The 25722-nt window shown below is 39.6% G+C and overlaps 1 protein-coding gene across 7 annotated transcripts in view; it reads left to right on the forward strand.

The window, feature by feature from the left end:
• Window positions 1-25722, forward strand: part of Akap7 (A-kinase anchoring protein 7) — a 112744-nt gene that overhangs the window by 19564 nt on the left and 67458 nt on the right. For all 7 annotated transcript variants that reach the window (XR_005881803.1, XM_040758168.1, XM_021224168.2 and 4 more), the window contains exons 4-5: window positions 5072-5208; window positions 8983-9143. Coding sequence is in view for 6 of the 7 variants with exons in the window: in XM_040758168.1 (XP_040614102.1) it covers window positions 5072-5208; window positions 8983-9143 (298 nt within the window). In the remaining variant the exon portion in view is untranslated. The remainder of the gene's footprint in view (window positions 1-5071; window positions 5209-8982; window positions 9144-25722) is intronic.

The raw sequence follows: 25722 nt of genomic DNA on the forward strand, positions 1-25722 counted from the left end.
AAAAACAATGTCACAAGATGAGGTCAAAGATAGTCTTCTGCTGTTACTAGAACATAACTTATGTCTCTCATGTGGAAGCATGCTAATTTATACCATTTTAAAAGCTTACATATACATTTAGTCAATTAGAAGGTTTCAAAGACATACAGATGACTTTTCTAATTGCATTAGTGTAGGCATATGGACGATGGCTTAGTGGTGATGCCTAACAGATGAGTTTTATGTTGACTCAGTGAGTAGAATATTTAAGATTTCAGTCGAATTTCTGTTTGTAGACATTTCTTTTAATGTTATATTTAAGCGAGACTGTTAGTATTAAGTTTGAAAGTGTACTTTGTGCATGCACAATAGTGGTGGGACATTAGGGTCTTGGGTAAGGGTTAATGATTCTGAGGAATTTTAAACGGTGACTGAAAATTAGCTTCTTTTAATAACGTACAGTTAAGATTCTGGAGTGTTGTCCTTGCCTTTTAAAGATTGTAATTAGGAATAAAAAGTACTTAAAATGTCTTAAGATGTATCAGGGAATCTATAAATTAATTGGAAGCATCAAAGCATAGTTGGAAATATGTTGCTTGATTAGATTAGCTTTTAAATTTTCATAGGTTTGAGGTTAATCCTATATTACAAGTGTCATGTGGCTTCATGGAAATAAGAGTCTTCAAAGCATTTTACAGTTTTTCATTTTTAGTTTCATAGTTAATGGATAATTCAAAGGCACACATGGTCTAAAGCTATCTCACCATTGCACTAAAATGCTGAAGATGAGCATGAGGTCAACTTTATTTGGCCTGAAGCTTGTTCCTGGCTATCTTCTCACAGAGAAGGTTCTGGCCGAATTTTTAAAGTTGCCATAAAGGGCATACCATCAGGAAGAAATTTAGATCAAGATGTGCAGTATTCAGAGTCCACAGAAACATCTCTATAATTTGTAAGCTGCTGGTCAGGGGACCAATGGATTGTCTTTACTCTCCCATGTGAGGGGGAAATTCAGGTGAGCAGATTATGACCTAAGCAATGGACTTTTTCTCAATAGATCTCAAGTTTTTCTATGGTGGCCTTTTGGTGTTGGTAGAGTACGTGCTGTAGGAGAAGAACTGAGTTACTTCAGATCCTATCTTGGTAGGGAACATAGCATCAGATTCTTTGCATATTAAGTAAGTGAATTTCCTCACGCATTACAGGGTTGACAGTGTAATGCTTGAGACAGATGAGATGGGCTTTTCCTGAACCTATAGGGCATACAGGCTGTGTGTATTGCTGATCATTAAAGGCAGAACATCCCAGCTTTCATCAGCTGGCCTACCACAGAAGGAAGAGTACAGGTCCTCCACTGTGAGCTCTTCAGAACTTGCAGGCACATCAGATAACAGTGTTAGGGTCCAGAACCACCAAGAATCTTGGAATTATAATTTCATTTATGGCAGATAGGTATACAAAAACCTTCTACTTTCTCTTAGGTTTTTACCTGGTAGGATTTGTAGATGGATTGTTCTTTGGGCCTCTAGAGCTTACACAAAATGACACAGAGACTTACTAGTTGTGAAAGCTTGACCTATAGCTTAGGCTTGTTACACTACCATTCATAGCTTAAATTAACCCATTTCTATTCATCCACATGCTGCCACATGACTGTGGATTTTACCTCTCCTGCATGTCTTGCTCCCTCTGCCTCTGTCTAGGGACCCTGCTTTTCTTCTTCCCAGAGCTCTCTCTGTCCAGAAGTCCCGCCTTTACCTCCTGTCTAACTATTGGCTGTTTAGCTTTTTATTAAACCAATCCCAGTGACGTATCTTTATACAGCGTAAACCAAATATCTCACAACAAGGATTGGAGTGCCTCAGGCATCAGTTAGCAGGAGCTATTACATGACCTAGTTTCGACACCCACCCCACCCCATCCCCACATAATTAGTGAAAGTGCTTGGACTGTCTGCAGCTTTAGGGAGTCAGTCAACTGAAGCAATGGCCAGTCTACTTGAACATTTATACCTGGACTTTTCTCTCTGCTGGTGGAAGAGGAAAACCCACAAGTTACTGGGGACTTAGAGAGGTCTAGGTTTCTATTTTATCAGTTCCTGTTTGTGAGGAGCGGAGTAGCCCTGGGACTCCAGAGAGTCAGGGAACTCTGGGCTTATTTCTTCCTCCAAAGAAAACGTGCTGTGTCCCCTTAGGTTAGAAGGCTCTTTCATCTCACTGTCACACAGTGGGAAATTGTGCATTGCGGAGAGTGGTCCAGAAGATGTGTCAACTGGTCAGACAGAGATTCTCTGGATTTGACTTGAGCCCCACCCTCTCCCACTGAAATACTTTCTTTATATTAAGGGGTGTGTTGATTTACTGTAGTAATCCCCATCAGCATTGATCTTTATTTCAATAGTTGAGACCCTGAGGGTTCACCTGATGGAGGTATGTCTCTACCAAAAGGCACAGTGTCTTTGGAAGACTGCTAGCGTACTGGACAGTCTTTTTTCTTTTGATGTGACTCTGTCATAGTGACAGAAATCTAAGGTACAGGATTTCTTGGTATAGGACCTCTGGAGATAAAGACGTGAGGAGAGGAAAACCTCTTGGTCTTTGTCTGTATAGCTTTTTTTAGTCGTCACATGGACATGAGGATCTGGATTCTTTTTCTTATTTATTAATGTTTTATTATATTTTATTTAGTGTGTGTGTGTATGTGTGTGTGTATCTGGTGATCAGAGGAAACTTGTAGGAGTAAGTTCTCTTCTTCCACCCTGTGGAACACACGGATTGAACTCAGGTCCTCAGGGCTGGTGGCAGGTGCCTTTAGTCATGGACTGAGCTGGTCCTCATCTTGTTCTTACTGCTCTTTTAAACTGTTTGACTGCGTTCAGGCTTGTGTTTCTCTGCAGGTCACCAAGGCCTCTGACAAACATCCATAAAAGTCATGTCAGTGCCGATAAGAAACACTGTGCTTTGCGTCTGGCTAGCTTTGCTATGTGATGTTTTTTATTTATTTAAAAGGTTTTCTTTTTTTGTACTAACAAAGTTTATAGAATTAAAAAGAGAAATACTCAAGCTGTGTTTTTAATGAAAATGTTTAACAGCGAGATTCCTAATCTAGCAGTGTAATCAGAGAGTGAGTCATCTGTTTTCCTGCTTACATGATTGAATAATAGACCATTCAGTCTTCTGTGGGAAGACAATGGGAATTGCTTGCCTAGGTCTTTTAGTTGTTTGTCAGGACCCTAGAAGCAGCTTTTGAAGAGGGGTCAGTATTTTCCTCACACACATGCCACCTGCTGGAGTTATCTATGATGGACCTGGTGTCTTCCTTTAGTTGGCTCCTCCGTGTTCCTGGAGGTCACTGGGGTCTCCTTTGAGTTCTGATCCTGCCACTAAATTCTTAAAGGAAAATCTCGGGCACAGTAACATTTTATTAAGTTTGAGTAAGGAACAATTTGTGAATTGGGGACACCAGACTTAAAAGAGGTTAGTGTTCTCATTTCCTTGTGTCAGAGGTCGGTATTTATAGGAAAAACCGTGGGAGTAAAATAAAGAAATTGATTGCACTTACTAAGTTATGGTTTACATTGTCGTAACAGCCCTAGTCACATAATCATCATATGTTAGTTGGGCGCTTACGATAGACTGAGGTTCATTTATGTTTCTGTCTAGCAAAACCAGAAATGACTAGAAATTTTGCTGATTTTTTTTCAGTTTAAGCCAAGTTGAGGCTATTTTTAATCACATTGGGCAATTTTAAGGCCAGGTTGGTGTCACTTTACCAGGGCCCATGGAGACGGGAAACAGTCTCATGGAGAGAGATGGGCTTTATTCTGACTATAGAAAGTACAGCGGGGATTTGTAACAAGGAGAGCAGTGTTGAGGTCAGGGGATAGAGCATTGCTAAAAAGAAACATGGCTTGACAGGACCACTGTCAAGGTCAGGCCGCAGGGAGGTGCTCAGGATACCAAGGATGGGAGATTTTCTCCAAGGTGACGTCACAAGAGTCTTACTCAGAGTGGGACAAAGGAGGGACTGGTGGGCCTAATTAAGCAGTGGACTTGGAGCCTGGTTCCAGGGGAAAGTCTAGGTCCCAGGACAGTGTCTTATGATTTGTCAGTGCATCCCACAATAATGGGGCCATTGTTGAGGGTAACACAGGGGCTCCAGAAGCAGAGCCTGCTATGCTCACGGCCCTGGGCCCTCCCCACCCTCCCTCCCCTTTCTGCTTTGTTTTGTTGGATGCTGCCTCTGTTGCCAGCCCAGCTTTTCCTTTTCTCTTATTAATTCTGCAGTCCCACGGCTTTTAGGAATTCTCTCGGGCCTTTCTCTGGGCTTGCTGTTTTACTTCAGATTACTCTCCAGTACACTGACATTTACAGCTTGACTAGCATTTGTGGTTCTAACAGGAAATGGAGGAGGGAGAGCCATCACCCCTCTTCTTGTTCCAGAGGAACAGGTACTGAGAGGGAGGACGGACAGGCAGCCCCACCTGCAGACTTTCCCTTGGATGCATGTTGTCATAGCTTGGATTTCCTTCAGCTCTGTCGCCATGGTTATGCCCCACCCATCCCTCACAAGTCAGGAAGAAAATGCCAGCAGCCATTCTTGTTGGAATTCCTCTTATCCCAGAGAATCTTAAAAGCAATGAGGAATAGGTCCAACAATTCACTGTGGGACAAATAAATATTACTTCTAACAGAAATGGAATGTTGTCTGCTGATTTGGCCTTTCTCTGGAAGAATAAAACTTTTTCCCCCTTAGCAATGGTCATGATTAGTGAGTCAGGCCCATATTACCAGGACACATTCTAAAAGGATGTGTGGCAATGGGGAGTTTCCCCACCCAGTCTGCAAAATAAGAGTGTTGTGTTCAGTGCCTGTCAGACAGATACACATTTGTCATTTTTCTACATTTATTTAGAATATCAAGCCATCTCAGTCAACTCTCTATCAATTGTAAGAACAAGCAGATGATTATGGATTTGGTTGTAGAATCTTGACCTCGCTTTAATTTTGGTAGTTGCTTGCTTATTTTTCTTATTGATTTAAGTTTTGCATTATAGAAGTTTTGCTTACTTATAACTTTTTTGTGTGATTAGATCACAGCTGGAATTAAGGTCTTGCAAAATGCGATACTGCAACAGGATAAGCGGCTGGCCAAAGCCATGGTTGGTGATGGTTCCTTTCATATCACCTTGCTAGTGATGCAGTTATTAAATGAAGATGAAGTAAACATGTGAGTAGTACGTCTTTCTTGAATATTATTTCCTAAATTATTACTCTACTGTGAGTAAATAATAGATGAGTTCAGTAAATAATAGGAGGCATTGAGATTCTAAAGAAATATTCTTTATCCTGATTATCTTGATCGATAGTCATTGTACAGAGAGTTTTTACAGTTTATTTTATATAGCATAGGCTAGCCTCAAACTTGATTCATCAAGTGTGGCCTTGGACTGCCTCAGTGTTGTGGTTTCAGATACATTCCACTATAGCCCGTTTACTTTTTTCTTTCTCTTTTTCTTTTCTTTTCTTTTTTTTTATTTGTTGAGACAGGGTTTCTCACTGTGTAGCCTTGGCTGCCCTGGAACTTTCTCCATGGACCAAGTGGCCCGTGGATTAAGAAATGGCAGGCAGAAAAATTAAAGATACTAAGAAAGCTACACAGAATAGAGTCAGGAGGGCATCTACTGAATACGGAACCACCCATGTTTATTGTGCACAGTCTTTTTACACTCCCATCAAAAGAGGGGGAGAAGGCAAAAGACAAAGAACCAGCAGGCATAATTGCCTTCTCAATACCCCAAACATCAAATGGCTATGCCCTGAGTTAAGTAGTCTATTGTTTAGGCAGGACATACAGCAACCATATCCTACCCCAAGCATCCTGTCACAGTCACATCTTAGGCCAGACATCCTTATTGTTTCACCTTGGAAGAGCAAGGGCAGGTAAAAACTCTAAGACCATAAGTCAAAATGGAATGGAGTCAATTCTGTAGGTTCCCACAGGTCCTCCTTTTAAATTATTTTTTAACACCTACACTTCTGTCACAGGACAGATGACTGTGTCTGTCTTAGGTTGTCTTTCCAGACCTGGAGGCAGGGAACTCTGGAGAGAGAATGCCTTCTGTGCTCCAGTCTTTTCTCTTAGGCCTTCAGTTGGTTTTATGAAGCCTACCCACATTCTGGAGGACCAGAGCTGTCAGTTTCTAAGCGATGTATGATCCAAGGTGTGACCTCTGTTGGTTGGGCTTCTAAATAAAACCAAGTGGATCGAGTTTTCTGGGGAGACAATTTTTTTATGTGAACAATTAAAAAAAAGTCTCTAAGCTAACATTTCTGTTCTTCATCCAATATTGTATAGTACGCTAGGTGTCTAGATTATCCGCTGCCAGTCCTTATTCATTTCTATTCTATAGAGTCTAGCATCTGACCTTAGTTATTTAGTCACGTCTCAATCAGTAGATTTGATAGCATTGCAGAGGCATCTTAAAATCATTGAATTGGTTTGGGTAGATGTCATGAAAGGTCCTTTTGTGTCTTCAGTTTGTAGAAGAAGTTTAAGTATATTAGGTGTAAAGTAGTTGCTGATTGATAAGACAGTTGTCCTATCTTAATTTAAGTATAACCTTTGGCCTGAACTCAGTTTCAGAATTTCTGTTTGTACATGGATATGCTTGTTTTTAAAATAAAAAAAAACCTTATTTAAATATAAAGAAGCCTTTCACAAAGCACTCTTGAGAAGATGCCCTGTTTTAAAAAGGATCTGATAGCGACATTCACCAAGGGACCCTCTGACTCCTTCTTTGGATCAATAGCATCTCATTAGGCAAATACTTGCATGCATACAGCCAGATAACTGAAAACCTGCACTATTTAGGTCACTCCTGTTTCCTTTACGAGGATTCTGCAGAATTTGTTATTTCTGGAAAAGTCTTATCTTTCTCATGGCTTGTTTTAGTCTATAGTTCCATGCCACCTGGATGTCTTGAGTTCCCTCAGTCTGTCTCTGGTAGGTATGTGAGTGCTGCTCTCTGATCCCATGCTTTGCAGCACAGAGCTCAGTGAAGGGCAGGATTTGTTCAGTGTATAGAGCATGTTCTATGGTCCCAAATGCAGTTAGGGACACTGGACTTAGGAGGAGGCTGTGGAGATAACGGGGAGAAACGCTGACATCTACAAGGAGTTCTGGGGTTCAGTCTCGTCATTAGAACATGACTGGAAAGAACAAGGACAGAGTCGGTTCAAAGCTGTATGAAGATTCATTTAGAAATATTAAATCACTACAAAAATATTTTTTTGTATTTTTACTTATTTGTTTGTTGAACAGTATTAATTCAGTGATGGTTTTATGAGAAGGAAGTTTGCAAATCCTGTTCATGCTGTCGATGCTCATTTCTTTTTTAAGTAATTGCTGCCCTCTAGTGAGTTTAATTTTTTTTCATAATAAGGTGAATCCACCAGAATTATTTCCAAGATATAAGTAATCATAAATTTAAGACCATACAAAATTTGATAATGTCTAACTTGAAATGTAAAGAGAAATAAAGATTTGAAACATAAAGTGGTCATAGGTGAACATAGGCTAAACAGCTATAACAAGCATTTAGTTCTGTTGGGAAATACAGTTAAACTTACACTTTATATAGAGTCGAAGCACAATAAATTATGTTAATAAAGTCATTGTATTTTAAGATATAATGCCTGCTTAAGTTTTTGTAGAATGCACTGTAAACAGTAAGTCCTGTTTGAGTAAGTAGTAGTACTTTTATTTTTTAAAATCTAGGACTTGGGCTGGGGACATGATTTAGCAGTAGAGTACTTACCTATTCTGTCAAACGCAGGCTGGGTGCATGCCTGTCATCCTAATACCTGGTAGGTGGTGGCAGGGTGACCAGAACTCAGAGTCATCCTTCTCCATAAGAGAGCCTGCCTCAAAACACCACACCCCGAAGAAACAAACCAAAACAAAAAGTTTCGAACACTCCCCACAATTCTGTGTAGAGGGTTGTTTTGAGATGTGTGATTAGTAAAATATTGATAAAAATGGAGTCTTTTGCATTGTAGACCTCTTTTTCCCTGAGGTCCTGCAGGTTGAATCTAGGGTCCCATCCATACACAGCAGGCAAGTGCTCTATAAAACCAAGCTATAGCCCCAGTACTTTGAGTTATACAGCTACATTTTTTTTTTTGGTTAGCAATTGTTTTTTTTTTTAAGTTTTAATTTTTGTGTTTTGAATCAAGGTCTTACTATACTCTAAGTTTTATGTGGTCCTCGTTGGCTTCAAATTTGCAGTCCTCCTGTCTCAGCCTCCAGAGTGCTTTGTTTATAGGTGTGTGCTACCACATCTGAGAAGTTTCTTGATGAATAAGGAAATAGTATTGTCTTAGAATTTCTGTTGGTGTGAAGAGACACCATGACCATGTTACTTTTATAAAGGAAAACATTTAATTGGGGCTGACTTACAGTTTCAGAAGTTTAGTACATTATTGTCATGGCAGGAAACATGTGATGTGCAGGCAGACATGGTGCTGGAGAAGGAGCTGAAAGTTTTACATCTTGATCATCATGCAACCGGAAGTGGTCTGAGACACTGGGTGTGACTTGAGCATATGAGACCTCAAGCTCACCTCCAAACTGATACACTTCCTCCAGCAAGGTTGCATCTACTCCAACAAGGCCAAACCTCCTAATTATGTCACTCCCTATGGGCCAAGCATTCAAACACATGAGTCTATGGGGGCTGTTCCTATTCACACCACCATAAGTGTCTGCTTTTGTCTTTAATAGTAACCACAATTAAGAAAAGACTTAATTCGCCTCTTCTATAGTTGTTTAAAACTGAATATTGGTTTTAACCTCAGATTAGATCTAAAAGATATTTTGAACTTTGAAATAATTGGCATATATATAATTTATCTTTTAAAATGGACTTCTTTGTTTCTTATTTGGTTTTGTCTATTTTATTACTTATCACATTGCTTGATGAAAAATACTGTCTCTCACTAGTGGTACTGATGCACTTTTGGAACTGAAGCCATTCATTGAGGAAATCCTTCAAGGGAAACACCTGACTTTGCCCTTCCAAGGAATTGACACTTTCCAAAGTCAGGTTGGCTTTGTGAAGCTAGCAGATGGAGATCACATCAACACACTTACGGAGATAGCAGGTAAGACCAGACAGCACTACACTCAGGAAATGTCATGTGTGTTTTTCCAGTGATTGTCCTAGAGATTTGGTGTCCTTAAGTTTGGAGAGCCAGTATAACCTCATTTTGCACATGAACTGCTTTGGTATTGGTTGTTTAAGTAGTGGCTAAAAGTTCTCTTGAGGACACTGTTAATTCTGGAGCTTTCTAGAGAAGAAACTACACTGGATTCAAGTATGACCTGTAAGTCCAAAGGGTTCTTTTGCTTTTCATGAGATTTGACATATAATTGGCACTTGATAAATATTGAACAATGAATGACAATCACCATGTTCCTACTCAGAGGCATGTAGGAATTGCCATCTTTATTTCAGAAACCAATCAATGGATCGGTCCTAGTTTCATTTATTTAGGTCCCTCCTCCATTTCTGGCTGTTATTTGCTGAAGAGAATGTCTTCTCCCAAGTGTCAAAGGCCTCACATTTATTGGACACCATTTATAGCAGATACACTCAATTGTAATAGAGTGGGACTTGAATGGGTGGGTGAATTTTGAGTTTGATTCAGAGATAATAGGTTGGTGTTAGCCTACAGACTACAAGCAGTGCTTGTAGTGTTATCTGGTGCCATTGTATTTTACGGTCACTAATTCTTGGTCCAAACACACTATCAGTGTTTGGTCTGTGCTTGGTTTACTTTTATCTTTTGAGTTTTTTTAATATCCTTATTCTTTTCCTCTCTTTTCTTTTCTCTCCTTCTTAACTGCTCTACCTGTTTTTCCCTCTCCTTTTAACTATCTGTCCATTTAAAAAAATTCAGTAACTGAACATCTAGTACCAAAATGAAAGCTCAGATTTCAACTAACTGCTGTCTTTACAGTCTCTCCCTTGGTCTGCCTCCATTTAATTTGGCTATTATCCTGAAGTCGGTATCTATTATTTCCTTGTATTCTCCCCAAATATGTGCATATTTATTTTACTTGGTTTTAACATAATAAAAAGAACACCAGGTTGTCTGTGACATTTTAGGATATGCTTTCATTCTTCATATTATATTACCTCTGTGCATTAGTAATTGCTTATTGAAAAGCACATTTTTAGTGGAAGGATGGATGGAATGGGAATCAGTTTTCACTGTTGGTTTTTCTTTTATGTTTTAAGCTATTTGAGATTAGTGCTTTGTGAATGGCAATGTTTTCATAGTGTTTCTTATCACTCATATCTGTTAAAGTAGAAAGACATTGATATTGGTGTCATTAGTACTATCTATAGCTTCAGTTCATTTAGTTGCTATCCATTCAGATGTATTAAACAAAGAGCTGTTTATCTTTCAGTAAAAGATTTCTGTTGTTTACTTGGAAAATATTTCTCATAAGATCATTTTATCTGAATTATGAATATAAATTTATTATTGATGTTACTGGTCAAACAGCCTTATCATCTTAAGTAAGGTTTTGAAAATTTATTTTCTCTAAAATCATTTCTTTTATATGATGTCAGGCTCAAGGAATTGTACTCTAGTGGAAATATTCATTACTTTTAACATATAACTAGCTAGCACTGAGTACGTGCTTGGGAGTAAACTGAAATGAAATTCCCAGTCCTCTGTGGAGCAGTCTTTTATAGGAATAAATGTGAGTGTGATGGGACATGGTAATTTCTGGGTGCAGTGTACTGAGGGCATGCAGGAGAAGTTTATGTATTGAGGAAGTTTTCACAGGAGACAGCATGGAGCTGAGATTGGAAGGAACTCGGAAGGCATTCTGGGTAAGCAAAATGAAGGAGAGTATTCCAGGCAGAGGAAGAGAATGTGCAAGGAAATGGAGACATATTTAGGGACTCTCAAGTAGTTCAGTTTTTATCTTTAAATTTATTTATTGCTATTTATTTTCTGTATGTGGGGGCATGTGTGTGTGTGTCTGCCTGTGTCTGTGTGTGGGATTGCTTGTGCTATACCATATGTGTGGAGGTCAAAGGGCATCTTTGTGGAGTTGGATTTCTCCTCTCACTTTTGCATGGGCTCTGGGAATTGAACTCAGTCCGCCAGGCTTGCACAGCAAGTGCCTTTCCTGCCTAAGCTGCCCCCCTGGCCTGTAGTTCAGTTTTATTGGAGTTTAAATTACAAACCTAGGAGTATCAGTAAAAAAAAAAACTCATATACTAAGGGAACAAAGAAAGTGAAAAGATAATTTTAGGAAAATGCTAAAACTTTAGACAGTGGTTAAGGGAAGTAGACAGGGCTGTTTTATGAAGTGGTGTGTGATGGGATGGCAGATCAGTGCAAGTGTGTGTAGGATGACATTCCAGAGACTCATAATTTCTTATTTTCTTGGGAATTATTCTCTACATGGAATGGTGAGAGGAAGCTAAATTAATGTTTGCTTGACCCTTCCACGAAGAGGCAGATGTATTAAAGGGACAAGAAAGCATGGACACTGGCAAGAGAGTGTAGTCAGATGCGGTGTTATTAATCTCTGTTAGAGTGTGAAGTAAAGTGGGAGGGGGCTGCTATTGAAGAATGGAGCAAGAGGGCTGAAGACTGTGCTAACACAAGTCCCCAGTGAGAGAGCCGTAAGGGCTAGTGACAGCCAGAGAACACTATTGAATTTTGAGAATTCCAGGGAGTTGTTTTTAACAGAGGCTAATGGAATCTTCTTCTTTTACAGTCACAAAGAGGAGCAAGTGATAGGAATCCAAATACAAAAACGATTAAAGTTCATTGTAGAGTTCAGTAAACTTGCTAGATAAAGTACCAGTGTAAAAATATGGTAGTTAATTGAAGGCACTTGTCATCATGCCTGACTGAGTTGGATCCTCTTGGCTCACTTGGTAGGAGAGAACCAACTCCTGTAAGCTGTCCTCTGTCTCAATATAGTCACGGTGCATTTGCTCAGTGACATGCATGCACACATGTAAATAAATCTAAAAATAAAAGTAGGTATATTGAATTACCTAATTTTCTAATGAGCCATCATTAATAATGGCAACAAAATCCTAAGAATGTGAACAACCTACCCAAGAATATACAAGCCTTTTGTGGAGAGAATGTTTTACTGTCTTTGCTAGGAGAGAAAATTTTAAGTATATCTTTGCTAGGTGCATTTATCAAATGCTTTTCTCAATTTTTCCTTTCCTTTTTCATTTGTTTTGAGAACCTCTCTTCTACTCCATGAGAAATACGTTTCTAGACTAATCAAATTGCATACTACTTTCTTACATAAAACTATGTCTCTGAAGAACTGATGTAGTAAAGTTACTCTCAAATGTTTTGCCTTCTTTTTAAGACTTTATAAGTACATGATTTACAGAAACTTTATGTATTTAAAAGTAAATGTTAAATAACCAAAAAAAGCTGACTGAAAAAGGCTGGCCTCATAGTCAGTATATAGCAGAGAATGACCTTGAACTTCTTCTTATCATCCTGCCTCTACATGCAGCACCGTGCCTAGGTTATGGGTGTTCGATGGAACCCAGAGTTATGTGTGTGCTAGTCATATACTCTCAGCATTAGAATTGTGTTTTTTAAAACATTTTTAAAAAAGAAACGGAATTCTTATTTTTAAAAATCTTATTTCGTATACATTGGTGTTTTGCATGCGTGTATGTCTGTGTGAGGGTGTCCAATCTCCTGGAACTGGAAATCTAGACCATTTTGAGCTGCCATATGGGTGCTGGGAATTGAACCGTGGTCCTCCAGAAGAATAGCCATCTTGACCACTGAGCCATCTCGCTGACCCAATAGATCATCTTTGATGTGGTGATGTTGAATGGTTAGCTGGTGCCTTTGCTATCAGAAACTTAGGTTTTAGCTTATTTTAATTTTGACTACAGGACACTTCATCTGTCTTTCTTGCTTTAGCCTTCCTTTGTCTCATTTTCCTTTTTTTATGATCATTTATCATGCTGTATGTCCTTTGGAGTCATCTTAAGTCCTGTTTCGGGGTAGGGTAGAATGAGGTATGTACAAGCAACCATTCAAACAGTGACACTTAGAAATCAAGTAGGATGTCAAAAGCATTAGCTGGCCAAAGGGAAGGCAGCTCTCAGAGTTTGGAGGGCAGATCATTCCAGAATTGATGCCCACAGTCAACAAACTTAATGTAGCTTTTCTGACTCAAGAGAAAATGCTAGGCTTAAATCTTTTCTTTTGTAACATAAATATCACCGAAACATTTCTAATTAGTCATTCAGTCATTGTCCTTTTAAATAACTCAATGGATGCTTGCAACATTAAGAATTCCATCCATTCTCTGCAAATCTTCTCACAAAAATGTTTTCCAGCATTGATGAAAGCTCCATTGTGTGGTGAAGAATGTGAACTCTCACCAGCTTTAATGGGAACAGGAACCGATGGATGTCCATTTGTCATTCTAGCAAAGACCGCTGACCTTGTAATTCCTTTCCTTCTTCCAGATGCATTAGGGAATACTGCTTCCCAGTATTTGTATTTTTAAAGTTTCAGCAAAACATTACAAAAAATAGAAAACGTAGGGAAAATATCACTGCTTGGTAAACTTAACTTTTAACTTGTTATAGGAGTATTGTACTGCTCTTTTTGTTTATAGTTTTCATGTGTATTTATATGAAATGTAGATATTTTAGTACCCATGAGAGATTTCAATTTATCTACACACTGAAACAGCAGATTTTTATTTATTTATATTGTTGATTTGAAAAAGAGTATGTTCTAAATACCCTCCTGGCTTGATACTGTATCTCCCAGGCTGACCTTGAACTTGAAGCGATACTCCTGTTTTAGCTTCCTAACTGCTACATTATATATGCTTGCCACATGCCCATCATGAAGGATTACGCAGTGCACTGAGAACACCAGGCACTGGAGTTTAGTTGGTACCTCCATTTATGGTACTGTTCATGAAGTCAGAATATAGACTTTTTTCAGTATTTTATTTCTTTACATGTATTGGATTATTTTTTGGTATTGGGGATGTAATGCAAGGCCATGGCTAGTCTTTGTATATGTTCTATCACTGAGCTCCATCCCTAGTCTCTAGATTTAGTTTTAAAGGCATCCTTTTGGATCAGATTATGTAAGTCCAACAGCATCATTACCAGGATCTCTTTCTGGTCTCCCCTCAGTTCCATTATCTTTTTGAAAGAAGCTGAGGAAGACACACAGGTAGGTAAGGCTTGCTACAGAGTAATGCTAAGCCTCTGAAGATGAGAGTGGGCAGTGGCCAAAGGGACCACTGTCCTATCTGCATGTCAGGCAGGTTTCTAGGTCTCTACACCAGCCAGCTTCCTGGCTGATTTCCTGTCTAGGTGATTGATCCTGTTAGGTAGAGTCACTGGTACATCCTTGCTTTTTATCAGATAATCTGCTAGATAGTGACCTTATAAGGGTTAGGGCTCATGAAACCAGCTTTAGATAGTTTTCCATGACCTTTGGTGCAGTTCAGGATGTCATATTTCCTCCCAGTGCCAGAGATGTGACTCAGGTCTCATTCCTCCTACAGTAATGGAGTCCTGAAGTTCTAGTCTTTGTTTGTATGAACTGTTGATTATTAGACAAGGCTTTGCCTCTTAATGTGCTCTAAGCCTGCAAGTAGCTGACTAGCTATCTAATGGTATCAGTGCAATAATTTAATATTTTATTTTTTGTATTAGATCCTGTTTCTCCAAATGGTATATTTTTTCAAAAGAATATGTTTCATCCATCAGGATATCATTAAAAAGCTTTGTTATAAACACACACACACACACACACACACTCTCTCTCTCTCTGTGTATGCGTGTGTGTGTATGCGCACGTGTGTGTGTGTATATGTGTGTGTGTGTGTGTGCCTACATAGGAAGATTAAAATTTTGTTTGTTCAGAACAATGGAGCTACAGCTAGTCAGACTTAATAGAAAGCAGAAAAATTTGTAAGGGGCAGAAATAGTGTGATTTATCTAATTTTAACTGAGAGAAGTTTTAGGTCTTAAATTCTTAAAGCATTGCGTAGTTATTACAAAGAGGAAATGACTTTAGATGCTACTATTTGAACTTATTACTGAAAATTATCAGAATAAAGAATATTAAAAGGCTGGGTGCAAGCCTGATGTCAGCATTAGGGAGGCTGTGGCCAGAGGGCTTGAGTTAGAAGCCTGGATGGCACAATGGGTCCTTCTCTAGAAAAGAAGTAACTGAGAAATTTTAGTTTATAAAATTGGAGAAAATTCTCAAGTGCATTTAAATATAGAGTATAAATTAATGAGCTTTATCTGCTGATGGGATTTAGGATACCATGCCCTGAATTACTCTGTGTGTGTGTGTGTGTGTGTGTGCGCGCGCGCTCATGTGGTGTGTACACGTGTGTCTGGTACGTGTGTGGAGGTGAGAGTTCCACGTCCTGTGTCTTCTTTAATCATTCTCCACTTTATTTTTTGAGCTCGTTGATTTGGCTTGGATGGTTGACCAGTAAGCATTCCAGGCCACCATGGCTGCCTTTTTACATGGGTACTGGGGATCTGAACTCGGGTCCTCATTGTTGTAGGGCATGCTCTTTACACACTGAGCCATCTCTCCAGTCCATACCCTAAGACATATTTGTTAATTTTAATGAGTAACTCTATTTTATGTGAATGGATGTTTTGCCTGCATATATGTCTCTGTACTGCACATGCGCACATGTGCCTGGTATGTATGGAGGTCAGAAGAGAGCATCAGATGCCATGGAACTGGAGTTACATATGATTGTGAGCCACCATGTGGGTACTGGGAACTGTACCTGGGTCCTCTGGAAGAGCGGCCAGTGCTCTTAACCCCTGAGCCATCTCTCCATCTCTGAAAGCATTTTAAACTAAGGACTGAATTTGAGAAGCTGAAAGGTCGTTTCTCTGACTTCCTACCATTCCTCTGAAGAAGATTATGAACTTAGGAAGAATTTTCTAACCATCCCTGGAAGCAGGTTGTCTGACTTACTTTTGAGAGGTTGTCTTCCTTGTACCTGGAAGGAATGTCCTTTTCTCTGAAGGCATGGGGACCCAGATGCCTTGCTAAGTTCCCCAGACAGATACCATCAGTCACACTTCCCATTTAATTGTACTACTCTGTAACTATCCACTTAAATTAAACCTTCCTTGAAGGATAAACAGGTTGGGGACTGGAGAGATGGCTTAATGGTTAAGAGTGCTCGATGTTCTTCCAGATGCCATGAGTTCAATTCCCAGCAACTACATGGCTCACAGCCATCTATAATGGGATCCTACACCCTCTTCTATCATGTAGACACACATGCAGGCAGAACACTCTACACATAACATACACGAAAAAAGAAAACCCCACAGAGGTTCACCTTCTTCTGGGAGGTGTTAGAAAGAGTGTAGTCCTCATCCTCAATTTCTTATGAAGGGTCCCAAGTCACATAAAACTTCTACTAAGTAAAACTGTGTGCTTTTCTTATTACTTTGTCTTTTGTTACAGAATTCTGAGCCCTCAACATAGCAAAGTAAATGATAGTCCCATGTCCCTGTGTCCCTCCCTCACAACTTTGAGTGACACAAGCAGACATGCTGCTACTAATCCTTCTGCTCATCTGATCTGAGTAGTTGTTTGTGATGAAGAGGCGAGCCCATCTCTGTGTTCTCAGACCCTTGGGTTGTGGGGAGCTCTGGGGCAGAAGTCAATTACTTGACCCCAGAGGCTCTGAGTCACATCTTCTTATCTTGATCTTGTTTCCTGGAGTAAAACAGTACAGGCTTTTCTCCTAGCAGGATCCTGTAGCCTTAAGGATTATGAAGATACAGAAAACTGAATTTATATGACATTTCTTTACATTTCCAGTGATGAAATTGTCCTGAAAAGCTTTTTGCATAGAAATGGATATAGAATTTTGTTCATTTTTGTAAGCTAAATGCAATTTTGTTAAGAAGGTTGTTAGACTGAGAGATTGCTAAAACTCTAGCCTGTAGGAATTATAATGGCCTTTGCATATTTTTGTTCAAAATGAGGAAAGTGCCCTTGGTTAGCAGGATAAATGATTCCAAGTAAATTTTTCTCATAAAAGAGACAATGAAAGCCTTTAGAATGCTTATTTGAGCATTATGCTTTCTCTTATTTTGACTGTCATTTTCCCTCTAGATGGTGAGGACAAACTATTTCTAGCCTTGTAAGGAATTTGTTCCATTCCCAGCATGCCCGGGCTGCTGTGCTCCTGGGTGAAGAATTGGACTTCCAAATACCGTTTGCTACTGTCTCATGGGCTTGCTAACCCTTCGCCCTGTGGCCTGGGTTAGGCTCTCTTTGGACGTGTCAGAGCAACTTTGCCACACTTCCTTCCTGTACCCAAGACCAGGCTGTCCGCGCTCCCTGTCTGAGCCAGCTGTCTCATTTCTGCCTGTTTGCATGCCTCATCCTCCATGCTCCCTTTCTTCCTTCATTTCTCTCTTAACTCTTCCCCTCGTCCCCTCTTTCATTTACCTGATCCTTAGTCAGACATATAAATGAACTTGCTTTGTGGCTTTTTAAAAATCATCTTACAGTTATTTTTAAAAGATCCATTGTATTTTACTTTGTGTCGTAGGAATGTGTGCTTTGAATGTTTGTATGCACCATGTGTACAAGTAACTATGGAGGCCAGAAGAGGGCACTGCATCTGCTGTATCTGGGGTTAAGCTATGTTTGTGGGTGGTGGAAACTGTACCTGGGTCTTCTGCAAGAGCAGCAAGAGCTCTTAACCTCAGAGCTGTTTGTGCAGTGCCTCTAGTCATCTTACAAGGATGAATTCATGTAGTTGCAGCATAACTGTGAGGTGGGACTCATCACGACCTTCCGTTACCTGATGAGAAAATGAGGCTAAGTAACTTGTTGGGGATTGGCAGAGCCATCATATAAATCCAGGGAGCTTGACTGCACATTCTGTGCTGGGTAATTACATGGCAATCTGCCAGTTTGTAAACTAGGTGCTGGGATCCCCAGACATGTCCCGAGGATACCCCTCTACCTTCTTGGCTTAACTGAAAGCTTTTTATCTGAAATTATAGTTTCTGTTAGGGAGCCTGCTCATTTCATCAAACTCATAGTCAAGGCTCAGGGTGTCACCCTAGGCTCCTGGTACTTTGTAGCAGGTCTTTCTTTGGTCCGCCAGCTCCTAAATAACAGCCTGGAGATTTTCCATTAATTATGCAAGCTTGGCCTCAGCTCAGGATTGTTTCCAACTAGCTCTTTAAAACTTAAATTAACCTGTTTATAGTAATGCATGTTCTACCAGGTGGCTCCTGTAACCTCTCTCTAGTACCATAGGGATTTCCTCTACCTCTGCTGGGTGAATTTCCTACCTCAGATTCTTTTTCAGAGTTCCTGTCTCTTCTCGGAAGTCCTGCCTATCTTTTCCTGCCTAGCTATTGGCTGTTCACCTTTGCATTAAACCAGTCAGAAGGTGCTGTAGGCAGGTGAGGGAAACAGAGACACATCATCACAGAAAAGATTGTCCCAACAGTACTTTGTCATTGGTTGTCTTGACCTCCCAGATGCCTTTCCTCATTGGTGGTTCCTGGCATCTGGCATCTCCACCTCTCTTTTCTACTCTCACCCGCTGAGGCCTTTTGTTTCTCAGCACATACCGTCACTCCTGCTTGCTTCTCTAATAGAACACAATAGCATACTGTCTGCTTATGCTGGTCCAGGGTGAGCTTTAGAGCCAATCAGAGCCAGTAGCCAAAATCAGCCCTTTGTCTCTTGTTGCTGTTGCCAGGTGTTTTAGACAGCAGTGGAAAAGCGACCAACACAAGGACTGAGAGAATTTATTATAGTCATCAGAGTCGGGCGTGTCCAAGAGCACCAGCTAAACAGCAGAGCTGGCTGGTGTTAGGGTGTGCAACCTGACAGTTTCTTAGTGCTTGCCTGTAGTAGATGGGATGTCATTCATTACACGAAACTGTGATGTTGAAGACTTGCATTTAGGAATGAAATGTTTTGAACCTGTTGTTTGACAGTTTTGAGTAGTAAGCAATTAGAAATTTCTATCCTAAATGAGAAGTATAAAGTTTTTAAAATTGAAGTTGTACTTAACATTATGACAGTCTTTATTTTGAAATACAGCTCAAATCCCTTGTGAAAACCACCTAAAAGTGAACCGGGTTTTGGCAGTAGAAACGGGTCTCCTTAAAATATTTAACACTGGGAATGGCAAAAGGCATTTGCTGCTATTATTGAAGTTTTAGGTGACTGAAGAGTGATTCTAAAATTTTATTTATTTATTTTTCATGTTATATGTCACATAATTGTATAGTAACTTGCACTGATACTAGAAATAATTTTCCATCTGAAAACTATGAAAAGAAATTGCTTGGAGTTGTAAGACATATTACTGCATCACAGATCAGTTTTTAAAAAATAATAACCTTAATTACCACTCTTTTTATAACCACATAGTCAAGCGGAGTATGGTATAGGCCACCCTAGTTTAGATTTAACATGTGAGTTTGGTTGAAACGATGTTTGTAGTCACCAAGTAAAGAGAAAAAGGTATTAACACATTTATAAAAAATGAAAAAATATATTTATAGTTTGACCAAAACTGATGAGGGAAAATTTTTAACCTGCCTCTGGCTTACTCACAGCTATGTGACAACTAGAGAGAAGATCAGACAAAGATGGGGAAATTTTATGCATGTGTAAATTCGGTTTAGGTCCCAGTTACTCCTCAGAACCGGGAGAGTGGCGAGTGTCCTGAGTGAGAAGCAGAGATTTTTTGAAGAAGGCCGTCTTTACTTCCAGCATGCTATTCCCGTGGAGCCTCAGTCTTATCGCCCCTGTAGTTTCTCCTTATTTTGGGACATTCCTCAGTCTTGAGGAATTTGAGGAGCTGTGCCATCTGGCTGTCTGTCTCTTCCTGATTAATGTGTGGATCGCCAGCACTTGAAGCGTGAAAGTAAAAAAGTAACTTTATGCTTGTGACTGAAAGAGATACTCTCAGTGGAATGTAAACTTGTATCAAGGTTGGATGCTGTCAGATAGCTCCTCTAGTGGAGGGATTGGAAACTTGCATAATAAATGCCCTTCTGTGACCATTTAGTTACTACTTTTGGTAGGTCATCCTGTCTCCGAATGAACTGGTGTGTGTGTGTGTGTGTGTGTGTGTGTGTGTGTGTGTGTGTGTGTACGCATTACACGTGAGTTTGAGTACACATGCCGTGCAGGGACAAGCAGAGGCCAGAGCAGGCTGTTAGTGAAATTAAATTTTAAGAAAATTAAAGCTTATGAAGCATCTGCCTGTTTTTAAGTTTTTTTTTAGTACAGTTCAACTTATAACTCAGATTAAATAAGATATTATTTTTAGAATATAAATTTCATTGAGCCAACTTTCATAAAAATATTATGGTCCTGGCGATCCTAAATAGTGTCTGTTGCCTTAGCATATTCTACAAATAAGTAAAACTAGTTCCTGAGTTACTGAGCTCTTTGCATACACATAATTATAGCAATTTTGTAATTGCCACTCATCTGTCACTCTTTGCCTTATTGCCTTGACACAAGGTCTCACTGAACCAGAAGCTCACCCTTTCAGCCAGGCTGGCTGGCCAGTGAGCTCCTGGGATCTGCCTGCCTCCTGTTGGTGTGGGGGTTGCAGGCGCCGGCAGCCATACTTGCCCTGTGCACGATGCTGGACATTCACACCCTGGTTCTCAGGTTTGCTGATAAAGTTTTTACTCACGGAGCCATTTCCCTAGCCCTTGGTGAACTTTGTTCTTTGAAGTCATTGATCGTCTGGTTCCTTGTGAGGGTTTGGTGTGGTCCCTGTGGGCAGTCTGTTCCTACATAGGAGGAAAAGCAGGCAGGAGGGGAGGGGGGAGACAGCCCCACTACTCCCATATTTCTTCTTCTTCTTCTTCTTCTTCTTCTTCTTCTTCTTCTTCTTCTTCTTCTTCTTCTTCTTCTTCTTCTTCTTCTTCTTCTTCTTCTCCCCCCTCCTCCTCCTCTTTTTTTTTTTTTTTGCCAAATTACAGCAACAAAAGATGTTCTTTCAAAATTTGCTGTAGAAAGAGTGGACCTTAGGCTGAATTAACCTGTAATTCATTATTAAAATGATCATTAGCATTTTGGTGATACTACACTTTTTTATTTTATTTATTTACTTCTTGAGACAGGGTTTCTCCTCGTAGCCCTGCCTATTTTGGAACTCACTCTGTAGACCAGCACTGCCTGGAACTCAGAGATCTGCCTGCCTCTGCCTCCCGAGTGCTGGGATTTAAAGCGTGTGCCATCACCAAGAATCTTGGAACAGATGTACTTTTGCATAATTTCGAAAGTGTATAGTGACAACGTTGAAACCAGGATATTTGTAAAACCTGCATAGTTCTAGCAGAAGATCTTATCTAAGAGCCACTGTTGGAATAGTATCCAAGAAGAAAGCTCACATTTTACAGTTAACAAATTATGGAAACAAGTAGAAACATGGTAGAGATTACCTAAAAAGTTCTAAGTTCAATCTTCCCCTAGAATTTAATCCTACTGAATATCAGGAATTATATTTTAATAATTAGACTTCAACTGTTATTGTTGTGTTTATACTGATGACATATGGCATATGCCACAGGGCTGTAGACTCTAAATACAGGATGAACAAATGACTGTTAATTCATTAAGAGCACACATATAGCCTGGCGTTGGTGTCATGCTCCTTTAATCCCAGCACTCAGGAGGCAGAGGCAGGCGGATCTCTGTAAGTTCAAGACCAGCCTGGTCTACAAGAGCTAGTTTCAGGACTGGCTCCAAAGCTACACAGAGAAACCCTGTCTTGGAAAAAAAAACACATATAATAAAAAGATATAAAAGACATGAATCTTGGAGGGAGATGGAATGGGAGTATGAGGGAAAATTGGAGAGAGAAGGTGGTAGATGGATATGATCCAATACATTGTATAAACATATATAACTTTCAAAGAGTATAAAATATATTAAAAACACACAGGTAAACAACCACACTTTAAATATATTTTGTAATGTAAGTTAGTTTTCATTGCTTGCAAATGATAGAGTTGAGAAAATTTCTTTAGAATAGTTATTCTTATAAATCTTAAATTAAAATTATAATTTTAAACCTATTTTGAAATGAATAAAGCAAGATTACTGACTAACAGACATGATTCATGCTATTTAAAATTATTATAACTATGTGTGTATATATAGTGTTCAGTAACTCAGCAACCCAATGTTTGTTATTTTTAGACCACATTAAGGCAGTAATTAGACACCGTTATATTAGGAATGTTAGGATCTTAAAGATTTTATAAAAGTTATATTAATAAAATGTATACTCTAAAAATAATGGTAGCTATTTAGTCTGAGTTATAAATTACACTTCATTCAAAAGACCTTATGAAGAGACAGATGCCTAAGTAAGCTCTGACTTTGTTCTTTAAATAGAGTTCTCTTGCAAGTTTATTAAGAACAGCAATATTTTTAAACATAAAGGACTAGTCTGGGCTGGAGAGAGGGCTTAGTGGTTGCAAATGACCTGAGTTTGGTTCCCACATCACACTGTGTGGTTCATAAGCACTTATGACACCACCTCCAAGGGATCTGACCTGAGTTTGGTTCCCACATCACACTGTGTGGTTCATAAGCACTTATGACACCACCTCCAAGGGATCTGCTCTTCTAGCATTTACAGACTTCTGCACAAACACACAACACACACACACACACACATACACACACACACACAGTCTGAGAGACAGACAGATAGAGATAGAGATAGAGATAGAGAGAGAGAGAGAGAGAGAGAGAGAGAGAGAGAGAGAGAAACATGAAGTAATTTTTAACAAAAGAAAACTGCCTCTGGGTTTATATATGTGTGTTGAAGTTTGAATTCAGAAATTGCAACAAGTGACTTATTAGTTATGCACAACTCAATCAAGTACAGTTCCCTTATGCAAATTACAAGCTCACTTTTTAAAAAATGTAACATTAAAATGATTTTACTTTTATATGGGCAGTGGGTACATGTCTTTAATCCCAGCACTTGGAAGACAAAGGCAGGCGGATCTCTATGAGTTCGAGGCCAGCCTGGTCTACAAGAGCTATTTCTAGGACAGGCTCCAAAGCTACACAAGGAAACCCTGTCTCAAAAAATCAAAAAGAAAAAGAAAAAGAAAAAGGAGAGAGAGAGAGAGAGAGAGAGAGAGAGAGAGAGAGAGAGAGAGAGAGAGAGAGAGAGAGAGAGAGAGAGAGGGGGGGCAGCCTTGTCTATAGAATGAGTTCCAGGGCTACACAGAGAAATCCTGTCATGAAAAACAAAAACCCAACCAAACAAAGAATTTAAATGTGTATGGGTGTTTTGCCTGCATGTATGTCTGTGCAGCATGTGTGTGCCTGGTGCCTGCAGAGGCCAGAAGAGGACATCAGTCCCCTCAAACTGGAGTCATAGATGGTTGTTGGCTTCTATGTGGATGCTGGTAATTCAACCTGGGCCTTCTGGAAGAGCACAGGGTTTATTTGGCCGTATGGCTCTGGAAGGCTAAGAATCCTTCATGACAAGGAGAAATGGCAGCAGGTGGCATGGTGGCCAAAGCAGGAAGCTGAATGCTCATATCTTCAGTGACAAACATGTAGCAGAGAGAGAGAACCAAAGAGGGTCAAGTCTTTAAACTGTCAAAGCCCACCTCCAGAAACATACTTTCTCCATGGTGGAAAATAAGAGCAGAGTATAATAATGTAAGCAATGAAGATGAAAATGTCATAGTGAAGCCATAATTTTATATTCTGACATAAATAAATTAGAAAGTTTGTTCCTGTAAACTTTATTCCTCTGAAATAGTTGTTCTCTAGCTGGGAAACACCATCAGATAATGCCTTATGTACTTTGTTGTGGCTTTAAAAAAAAATAGACCCTTGACTGTAAAATTTGGCTCTGAGCTCCCAAACAGGCTTATATTAAGAGGAAGAGACACTATGTATATATGTCTGCATATGTATACACACCTGTATGCATACCTACACACATATGCACATACTTAAATGTATGTGTATAAAATGAATATATTTATAATTTTGCACAAAACTGTCGAGAGAAAATGTAACATGAATAATATGAACCCAGAACAGATATTGGGTTTCAAGCTGAAGATCAGAGAAGCAAAGCTGGCAGCCACCAGAGAGCTCTCATCTCTAACAATGCTCATACTCAGGGGAGATTCACCGAACCTCAGATTGCATCTCAAGACTGCGCTAATCTCAGACTGCTCCTGAGGCTGCACTGAGCTCCTTATATACCTCTCAAGTGCTGGGATTAAAGGCCTGAGCTCTGTTTCTCTTTTAGACTGATTCACTCTCATGTAGCCCATGGAGGCCTTGAACTCACAGAGATCCACCTGCCTCTGTCTCCCAAGTCCTGGGATTAAAGATGCATGCTCAGCTTCTGTGGCTGAGGCTAGCTTTATTAGATCATAAACAGTATATTGCCACAAGAAAAATTCTTTATCTAACTGATCTGCCTTTTCACAGAAGTGCTATGAAGCATAGAAAAGGTGAAGGAAAAGCCGGGAAGTGCGTGCCATGTGTTAGTGTGCCAGTCAGGGAACTATGGGAAGATATGCTTCCCCGCTCCACCCCAGGAGAGGAGTCATTTTCCTGATGCTGGGCTACTGGGGTGGGCTACTTTCATTCTTAGCATGGTATTTCCGTCAGAGACCCTAATTCCTAAAGTGTTGTCACAGCCTTAGGAAATGGCAAAAGAAAAGAAAGGGAAAAATAAATGATTTGTAAAATGGGCTATGTAATTCAAAACATAGGATTCTGTTAAAATCAGATTAATAGTTTACCCTGAAATTATGTTTAGTGACTTCTTTATTTTTAAGTGTGAATTTATTGCTGCCACATTTTTAAAGAATTCATTTGAATAAAATCCATGTAAAGATAAATAGGTAAAAATCTGAAAGAAAAGAGAGGATGCTGTCTTGTTAGGTTCATCAAACATTAAATTGTTTATGATCATCAGCAAGGGCATCCGATATTTTAAAAATGCATTTAAACATCTGATTGCGTGTGTGTGTGTGTGTGTGTGTGTGTGTGTATGTGTGCGTGTGCGCGTGCGCTCGCGTGCAGTGGACAACCTGCAGGATTCTGCTGTCACCTTCCACAATGTGGGTCCCAGGGCTTGAACTCAACTCCAGTAGTCAGACTTGTTGCATATGCCTTCAGGTCCACGGAGACATCTTCCCGCCCCTAAACAAATTCCACATGAATTCTTCTTCAGGAAACTCTTTTAGCCTTTACCTCTGAGATAAATTTTATTACTTAGGAAGCATACAGAGTTGACTTGTGAAGGATGCCTGTTGTATTTGTTGTATGATTTTCAGTTTAGTGCTTGAAGGAATTTCTGTTACTTCAGAAGAATTGACAGCCTCTTTAATTATTCATGAGCTTCCCTTCAGAATAAAAGTTAATACAGATGAAAGATGACACGTAATTTTCACATTAGTAGAAACTTTTGTCTCAAAGGTGATGTATGTATAATCACTAGCCAATACTTAGGCTAAGCAATAGATTATGCTGTTATTAGAAACAAAATCAATACTCTTCAAAAAGAAGACATCCCTTTTCCCCTGTTTCTATGCACCTAGACAATGTACTGTAGAGAGAAAACACGAAAATTAAA

Source organism: Mesocricetus auratus, unplaced genomic scaffold (genome assembly GCF_017639785.1).
Source record: "Mesocricetus auratus isolate SY011 unplaced genomic scaffold, BCM_Maur_2.0 Super-Scaffold_100018, whole genome shotgun sequence".
Lineage (NCBI taxonomy): Eukaryota > Metazoa > Chordata > Mammalia > Rodentia > Cricetidae > Mesocricetus > Mesocricetus auratus.